The 9,458-nt window shown below is 35.2% G+C and overlaps 1 protein-coding gene across 1 annotated transcript; it reads right to left on the minus strand.

The window, feature by feature from the left end:
* Positions 1-1,790: 1,790 nt before the first annotated feature.
* On the minus strand, positions 1,791-9,375 carry CENPL (centromere protein L). Its single transcript, XM_058178318.1, has 5 exons — positions 9,212-9,375; positions 8,144-8,320; positions 5,954-6,202; positions 3,408-3,962; positions 1,791-1,927 (listed from the first exon to the last, which is right to left on the minus strand). The coding sequence occupies exons 1-5, from the start codon at positions 9,251-9,253 to the stop codon at positions 1,856-1,858; spliced, it is 1,095 nt and encodes a 364-aa protein (XP_058034301.1). The 5' UTR covers positions 9,254-9,375; the 3' UTR covers positions 1,791-1,855.
* Between the last annotated feature and the right edge of the window lie 83 nt (positions 9,376-9,458).

Here is a 9,458-nt window from a genome sequence, read left to right on the forward strand (position 1 = left end):
ACAACTTATACCATCCCATTCAACTAGGTGTTTCATTCCTAAACAGCCAAAAGGTAACTTCCAACTTGAGAATCAAGCAGCCATATTGGCTAGCCATTCAGCTGGGATATACACGTTCACTTTTACTTACAATAACCAAAAACCTTTAAAATTGAAGTATCCAAACCTTCCCCAATCCAAGCAACCTCTCACAAATGACTGGGTGGCAATGTCATCCTTCTAATTTTGTGATATCATGTGTTGCACTCCATCTCTGACAATTGTCCAGACAAGACCAATAAAAACAAACTACATGCTATGAGCAATGGAGCTCCCAAATCTATCATTCATTCCACTGCTCAGGGAACACATCACCAAAAGCAAATGCTATAATCCAACAAACTGACATAGGCAGGGAATGTATCAAAGACCTTATCTGATGCCACCTTTTAAAAAACGTCCTTTTTTATTTCTTATCACTCTTTGTATCTATCCATAAAATATATTTATCTGACTTCACAGAAATGTTATTAACTAAATCTGAGCCAACTAATCAGTAATTTCCAATGCAACTAGCTATAAGGTATCTCAAAATTAAAAGTGAGTTTTTACCATACTATTCTGAATTTTTCCACATAATACTGTTTCACATGAATCCACAAATTTCTGTCTCCCTGTGATAGATTAGCAATGTCTTTACTTAAGTGTCTATTTCAGATTCTGGACAGGTTTTGCTTTAAAAAAGTACACCAGGTAATCATTAATTACCTAATGATTCACTTAAAAAGTAAATTAGAAAATTACCATCTTAGATTCTTCCAATGTCTTTCCCCCTAAAGAAAAAAATTAAGAAACTTAGTTCAACTTCATGGCTAATGACTGCCCAGATTCTGCTTAATATTTTCCACCCAAAGGAGATCCCATTTGAGGCAATCTACAGTATTGCATTGCCAAGCAGTTGTCACTGTCAGGAAGTTTTTCCAAATGTCACAAATGCTGTGCCCTACTTTGAAGCAATTCCCACCCCTTGCCTACATAGTAAAATAAAGATAGAGCTCATCATAGATCATTTCTCTTGCACCCACCCCACCCTATCTGATCCTGCTCAGATGATTCATGGAGCCATGTCTGAAGTAAGTAATCTATTATGGATTCAGATTTTGTATAAAACATGCCATCATAACCCCAATTTAATCCCTGATCTAGGGGTACATGTCATGCCAAACTGAATGATGTAGTGTCGTAGGATGTTACACAAGAAAATTTAAAATTATTTTAAAGCTCTTAAATTCTATAATCTTCCCAAAACCTCAGTGAGGACTAAACAACACAGAACGCTTGACCATTAGACAAAATGGAGAGAATAGGAATGCCCAGAATCGTTAAGAATAAGCAGGTCATAATTCATAATTATAGACCTCACAAATGAAATATGTCCCAGTTACACTTTCACTATTTTTCCTTGCTTTACTATATTAATTAGTATAGCATTTCCATAGTCATTTAAATTTAGGGAAGAGCCAATGATATAGGTAAATTGGATATCATCTCCATGATTTTTTTCCTGAAAAGCTCACCTGAAGTTAAAATCTAAAAATTGTAAAGTTTTCCCACTTGATTAGATTTTTTTGAGCAAAAGTTCAAATGTACAGTAAACATTATACTGTACTTTTGAATAATATATTTCTTTTAATAATCCATATTAGAAATATGAAAAGATGGAACTATATAGCTCTTAATACTATATACAACACATTTAACCTACCTTCTACTTAAATACAACATGAGAAGAGTGGACAAAAACAATTCTACAATCTTCTATCCTAAATAATTTTCTGTAGTTAACTTTATGAGATATAACCCAGTAAATAATTTGTCACATTATCTTTGAAAGTGCCAGTTCTGTGAGCAGTGACAGAACTCCCATCAGATATTGGGCATGATGAATCTGATAAAAAAAAAAGGGAGAGAGAAATACCATTAGATCCAAGCAAACAAAAAATTGACGAAAGTTCTCATTTTAGCCTTACTTTTAATCTAGCCTTCAATATCTCAAACATTAAAGAAAGCTAACTTTATTAAACCAGTATGCCGCCCATCTCACCAAAGGCAATTCTAGGTGGCTTACAGACATTGAATAAAATGCAGTTTTAAAACATTAAAACAATAAAGATCTTAAATTTAAAAAATCAATTAAAATAAAACTAAGCAGGATGGAGGAAGGGAGCAAAGTGCACATGAAGAGATGGGGTGTTCCTTATTCCATTTAGCCACCTCCAATGTGCTACACCCCCATTGGGGCCCTGGACAAATTAGCACAGAGAAGGCCTTTCAAAAGGCCAAAAGGGTGGAAGCAGATCTGACTTTGCATGGAGCAAGATATTCCAGAGGGCAGGAACCATAACAGAAAAGGCTTCCTGGATCCAGCAGCCAAAATTCCTTAACTGATGGAGTCCACAGCTTGCCTCTTCTGCCAGCCCTTTAAAAGCTTAAAATAAAATATTATGTATTTAATACCATGTTTCACTTTTACAGGTAGTCCTCAACTTATAACCATAAGTGAGCCCAACATTTATGTTGCTAAGTGAAATATTTGTTAAGTGAGTTTTGCCTCATTTTATGACTTTTCTTGCAACAGGTGTTAAGTGAATCATTGCAATTGTTAAGGTAGTGACACTGTTATTAAATGAATCTGGCTTCCCCATTGACTTTGCCTGTCAGGAAATCACAAAAGGGAATCACGTGCCCCCAGGATACTGCAATGTCATAAATGAGTCAGTTGCCAAGCGTTGGAATTTTGATCACATGACCAAGAGTTATGTGAAAAACCATCATCGCTTTTTTCAGTGACTAATGTAACTTTGAATGGTCACTAAACGAACTGTGGGAAGTCGAGAACTATCTGTATAAGACTAAGACAGCTGTAGCAGAAAGAAAAGTGCTCCACATTCTGGAGTAAGGTTAAAAAAATATGAAAATTTGAAAACAATTTTAAAAGCTTCAACTTTCAGACACTGAGTGGGCGTTTTAGTTTCAAAGTCTCTACTATTGCAACCAACATATCTTGGTTTGTAAGTGGGATAAAACATCCCATGAGTCTTTCAGCCCAATCAAGGTTGCCACAGTTGCTTCCTAGCAGTCCATTCTGCAGGAACAAAGCAGCAGCAAAAGAGGTCTTGCGGCTGCAGCAATCTTGCCCTGATTCTGAAGATAGAGCAAAAAGGAATAGTACTTTTTAATAGCTCCATTTTTAGGTCATTCATATATACCCATACCCCTTCCTTCAACTATTTGCAGAGGATATTGCTGGGGGGAAAACCTCTGTATACGATCAGAGGTGCCAAATGCCATTACAGTATTATTTCCAAATATTTCCTTTTAAAGCAAATTCACATCATTATTATTGATCAAAAAAGCAAGTTGCATACCTTTATTTTTCCCAATGAATGGACAGAGGCTACAGATGTAGAAACTTTCACTAATTGTGTAGATGATAAATATATCTTGAAGTGCCTATGAAAGTGCTTGTAAAGGGAGTTCATGAATAATTCCACTTCTTCCTGCTTAATTTCTCCCTGGATACTGTGTATTGAATCCCAGAGAGCTTTTGCATCTTCAGAATGGATAGCATAGGAAATATCCAAAGGATAAGGTAGACCTGGCACAGTGAAAGTCAGTTCTGTTGCACGTGTGTGGTGGTCCATACTGCATCCAGACCATACTGCAGCCATCCATGCAAGATGGATAGGACTGATATGCAGTGGGCTGAAATAACAATCAAAAGTTTGCTGAAGCCAAGTTTCAACAATATTTGAGAAACTCTGTGCACCATGTACAAGGAATAAAGGAAAACAAATAAAATCCTCTGGGAGAGTCTCAACAAAATCACTTGAACAAGCATAACAGAAACAACCTGTCCATACCACCTTGTTTTCTTCTTCTTTTTCATCATCATCATCTACCAATCGAGGTCTCTGCATAATCTAAAGAAAATTATAAATACATATATTCATGAATACATTTATTACAATTCTATAAAATGGAGATAATTTCTCAACTTACGATAAACATTAATAAAAGTTATTCTTACTGAATTCCATATTGTACTGTATCATATGCTATGGATTCACAATCATCATCATCTTCTTTCAACGACCCCATAATTCCTTGCAGGGTGGAGTCTGACCAACTGAAAAGCTAGCAGTGTTTACTGGATGGATGCGCTTTCCTGTCGTCAATGTGGAGTTTTGTTCAGCAGATATATTCTCATTGTGGCCAGAGAGAGAAATATCTGCCTCTACCTAGGATTAAGCACACAGCCTCCTGATTGTGAGGTGAGAGTTCCACCTCTAGGCCACCGATTCTGCTACAGATTCACAATGATCAGATTAATTTCTGAATACATGGGTATTTTGCAGGGATTCTATCGGATTTATGTAAAAGTACACCCTCCAAAGCTACTCAGTATCACAGTCCTAAAGAACGATTTTCTTTTCTTTCTTTTTTCATGTTTTATTTATTTTATTTATATATAAAAATTCAATTTCCATCAACAGTGTGTGATCTGGATACAATTGTTTTTAATCAGTCATAATCCAAATGTTTGCAATCATATTCATCGCAATACTAGTAATATAATATGTAACATATTCTAACAACTCTCCATTTCCACATTTCTTCTTTTTATGTCTCTCCATTTCTAACTTCTGTTTCTGTTGTCTAACCATTGATAAAATAAGTCCCGTATCAACAAATATTCAGTTTCTTCTTTATCCCTAGTGTTAGTCTATCCATTTCTGCACATTCTAATATTTTCTTAATTACACTCTCATCTGTCGGGATCTCAGCATTCTTCCATTGTTGTGCAAATACAATTCTGGCTGCAGTTAATACATGTAAAACCAAATATATAGTCCTTTTATCATATTTTTCCGGTAAAATGCCCAATAAAAATATCTCGAAACCAGGGTCTATGTGCTGTTTTATTATTTTTTTCAACCAATTATGTATTTTCACCGTATATTATAGATTTGGGGCATGTCAATCACATATTTTACCAAGACTATTATATCTATTCCAAACAATCCCAGTAAAACTGGAGCTAAAGAACAATTTTCAAAACAAATAATTGGAAGATTTTTTTTCCTCCTTTCAATAGTGTCCAATTGTGTGATACTGTCTGAATGAATTCCTGCAGTTCTCTTGGCAAAATTTTTCAGAAGTAATTTGCCATTGCCTCCTTCCTAGGACTGAGAGAAAGTCTCTAGCCCAAGATCATCCAGCTGGCTTCTTCCTGAGGCTGACTTAGAATTCACAGTCTCTCAGGTTGTAGCCTGCTGCTTTAACCACACAATCAAACTGGCTCTCATTGGCAGACAATCTTTGGTAGCTATAGGAACCTACAGATTCAAAAGCAGCACATTGCAAAATACATGGCAAGGCCAAATTGTTCCCCTTATGACTGTTCAGAGCTGCATAAGTATGGAGCAGAATTTTTGGTCTGACTGGATTTGTTTACCAACAGAAACATGAATTTTATAACCTTCCAACCCATAAAGCTTGATCAAAGGAGTTTTGCTGCTTTGTGTGCGTGTGTATGTATGCATATATATTCTTTCTTTCATCTGCCTTAATGGATGCAATAAACTTTCAAGAAAAAAATATTTGAGATTATCTGGGTTTGAATCATCTGGTGAAGAAATACCAGGAGTTAATTATAAAACTTTAGTACATACATACATACATACATACATACGTATGTGTATGTATGTATGTATGTATGTATGTATGTATGTATGTATGTATGTATATATATATATATATATATATATCTGCAGTAGATGGATAAACAAAAATTATCTAGAACAAAGTTCTTTTTATAGCCTGCCCACTGTAATATCTTTCAAAAGTATCAAGACAAAGCCATCGTTAGTAAAAGATTGGATTAGTTAGCCTATTAGATAAGCCTACTTACCTCAATAAGAACTGCTGATTGTTTTTTTCCTTTGGTTTTCAAAACAGAAAATGAAGAAAACTTCGCTTGAAACATTAAATCAGTTTCACCATCCAGTATGAATCTCTTTTCCTTTTGTGCAGTAATAACATTACTTAGTTGTTTAGAATATTCCCGCAATTTTCCATAAGAGAATTTATGCAGAGGAGTGACACTGTTTAAGGTCCACTGCTTAGTTACAATGAATCGTATCTGATAACCAGCTTCCTCCTGCAATAAAAAGAATTTTTATAAATGCAAAGAAAATGATGATTAAAATCTATATTTTCCTGTCATAGTTTACAAAGCAGAGAAAACATTATTACAAAGAATTTACATAATACTGTTATTTTTTGTACCTTTCTATCTTATTATGTTATCTAAAACCAGTATTTATTGTTTTATGACTCGGAAAATAGCAAAAACTGATAAGAAAAAATACAAAGCGAAAAAATATACCACTTTCCCTTTATTAACAGAATTAATAAAGGATTCTGTATTATACAATATAATTGATTTAAAATAATATCAAAAGCAGTTAGTATATTTAGTAAATATTTTTTACATATATAGATTGGATTTACATAGTCATAATTTTTAAAATTTGCACACTGTAAGTTATGATTCACCATTCCTTTTCTAGAAAGCAATGTTTAAGAAAGCACAAAAAGAGCAAGAATTACTTAAATCAAAGAAACTGAGACCTGAGATGAGAAAAAAAGAAAAGGAGCTTACGTCAATACTATATTTTTACGTGCCTTTTTGGTCTTACAAACCATCCTTGCTTCCATGTCATTCCATCACCTCATACATTGCCTGTTGTACTTCAAACTTCCAATATTTTTTTTTTTCAGGATTCATCAACTTCATCTTAGCACAATTTCCTAAAGCATTCTCTTCCTCCTCAGCTTTCTTCTGTTGTTATTCATTTTCTCTATAGTCTAAGTAACATCAGCCCTTTTAACTAGGCCCTCACATCTAAATTCATCCCAGATTTAGTTGGTTGATTGACTGCTTGCCTTCAAGTCAGTTTTGGACTGTGGGTGACAGCCTAGACAAGTAGCTGTAGTTTTCTTGGCAAGGCTTTTCTGATGTGGTCCCCATTTGTGCCTAAACAGGATCAGAATTCAGTGTCCCACTTTCTAGCCTGGTGCCTTAACCACTACACCAAACTGGCTTACAATTAGCATCTTTTTATTATTGATCCTGGGTCTTTTTGTTTAAATACACAGGTATTGAAATACATACTTCAGTCTCACTGCCTTTCTGTTTTTTTTCAACATACCTAATTCTCATTTCCAAATAACAAAATGGACAGAAGCACAATTATAAAATCAGTTTATCTACTTTTGATTGCTACTAGTGGGTAGCGAGTTAAAATGTCAATCAAAAGTACATCTTAAAATTTCTCTGTCCTTTTCCCCATTTTTAATAAAATCCTTTAATTTTTCACCATTTATGTACAGAGGTGCTTGTTTGTGAATCCAGCTTTTCAATATTTGAAGATCATGTTCCACAATAAATAAATGAACAAATATGTTTGTGATTTATTTGTAAAATTGGGTTATCAAGATTTTAGAACTTGAGTGGAAAACAGTTGATATAACCACTTTTAGGTGATACTTATGCAGTTGTGTAGAAAGATGAAGTGAACAAGATATTCAAAGTTTTTGAATCCTTTGAACTTTTTCAAAAGGATTCAAAAACTTTAAATTAATATCTTGTTCACTTCATCTTTCTACACAACTATCCTCATGTTTCATATATTAATTTTAATTTATATTTGTTGCATCATCAATAACATTTGCTGCAAATCATTCAGGCTCTTGGCCAACTGCATATCATCTGCACATATATTCATATCATTAGAATTATTTCCTACACATTTATATTTATATAAATCAACCAACAAGACATTATATATTTTTATCATATTCTCTGCTGTGTCAAATTATTTACTAAACATTTTTATTTATTCATGTTTTTATTTCCATAGTTGTTTAACTTTTAGCATATCACATTCAGCAGCCAACCCTTCAACTCCAGAGAATACTTGTCCTGATAAATAAATTTGTGGATGCCTGCCCTTAGAGAATAATTTAAATTGCTTCATTTTTAAAAGCTGCTTTCTGTTCAGACATGTTGCCAGTTACACTCTTCATTGTTCCTTACCTGTAGATCTGGATTTTGTGAAATCCTTATCTTAGCTGGAGTCTGACCAAATAACTTTCTTTCTTTGAGGGATAGTACACCTCTTGAAAGATAGGCAGTGTTTGTAAGGTTTGCTCCATAGTCTGTAGTTGCTTTTCCAACAGTCTTCATTCTCCTGTAATTAGAAGCGCTAGCATCCTGTAAACAGATTATCATTAGACAAACATGTTACACAAAATAAGAAAATCTCATCTCATAGTTTGAAATGTTATACTGATATAATACATAAATCAGAAACTAGCAAACTATCTTTCAGCATATAAATCTGCTCAGTTGCTTGTATCCCTTCATAACCACTATACATAACTTTGGTGCATTATGCCCATAAGGCTTCTTTATCTGTTAAAGGGAGTGAGAATGAAGTTCTTCAAAATAATATGGAACACATAAGCAACAGAGGAAAGATGTGCCTTTCAAAAATATTACAAAAGAGTGGAACATCATCACACCTCTTAAAAGATAGGCAGTGGTCAGAATGCAGTACCACAGGGCTAACTCACTGCTCACTCCAGCAGTTTGAATCTCATGGGCTCAAGATTGACTCAGCCTTTCATCCTTCAGTCGTAAAATGAGGACCCAGATTATTGGGGGCAATATGCTGACTGTAAATTGCTTAGAGGGGTGTAGAGCACTGTGAAGCGGTATAAGTGCTATTGCTATCACGTGAAGGATAAATTCATCTGAATCATCTAATTAAGGAAACTTTATTGAATCATCCATTTTAAAAAATGCTGAAAATAAAGGAATTTTATCTCTGGCTCTGGAGAACCACCTTTGTTGGACTGGAGAAATGAGTTGTCAGACAGACAGCAATTTTATTATGGCCAAAGACCAGCATAAATTTAAAAAACACAAGGCCCACTCCTGTTTCACCGCGTCGTGGGAACCCAAAAAATTGGGTGGCGTAACCATTCTTACGACGATCACGTGGAGAGCCCAAGTTTGGGTAAGGACTTTCCGCAGTTACCCCTCAAAAGATTCCTATCGGCGGAGCCTAGAAAACCGTAACACCCGCAGGCCTTGCCTTACCCTTCGGCGATCGCGGGCCGCCGACAACCGCCGGGAAGACATCGCTCCCTAATCTTTGAGAGAAAAAGAAGCCAGCAACACTTAAAACCGAGGCGGGCGATTTCTTTTTGAAAAAGGGAAAAAAAAAAACCCCGTCTCCCGACAGCCAGTTCGGCGATGGGGATTGTTGTGCGCATGCTTTGAAATGCGGGTAGCGGTTTACGGCGCGAGATCGGGGTTCAGTCCTCTGATTCGCCGCTGCCATATT

The sequence above is a fragment of the Ahaetulla prasina genome, chromosome 3, assembly GCF_028640845.1.
Source record: "Ahaetulla prasina isolate Xishuangbanna chromosome 3, ASM2864084v1, whole genome shotgun sequence".
Classification (NCBI taxonomy): Eukaryota; Metazoa; Chordata; class Lepidosauria; order Squamata; family Colubridae; genus Ahaetulla; species Ahaetulla prasina.

Excerpts from the sequence above, each read along its gene's own strand:
- CENPL (XM_058178318.1), bottom strand. The coding sequence starts at position 9,253 with ATGTCTTCCCGGCGGTTGTCGGCGGCCCGCGATCGCCGAAGG. Across the intron at positions 3,963-5,953 it reads AATCAGCAGTTCTTATTGAG|ATTATGCAGAGACCTCGATT; the intron begins GTAAGTAGGCTT and ends AATTTTCTTTAG. Across the intron at positions 1,928-3,407 it reads ATTCATTGGGAAAAATAAAG|ATTCATCATGCCCAATATCT; the intron begins GTATGCAACTTG and ends TTTTTTTATCAG.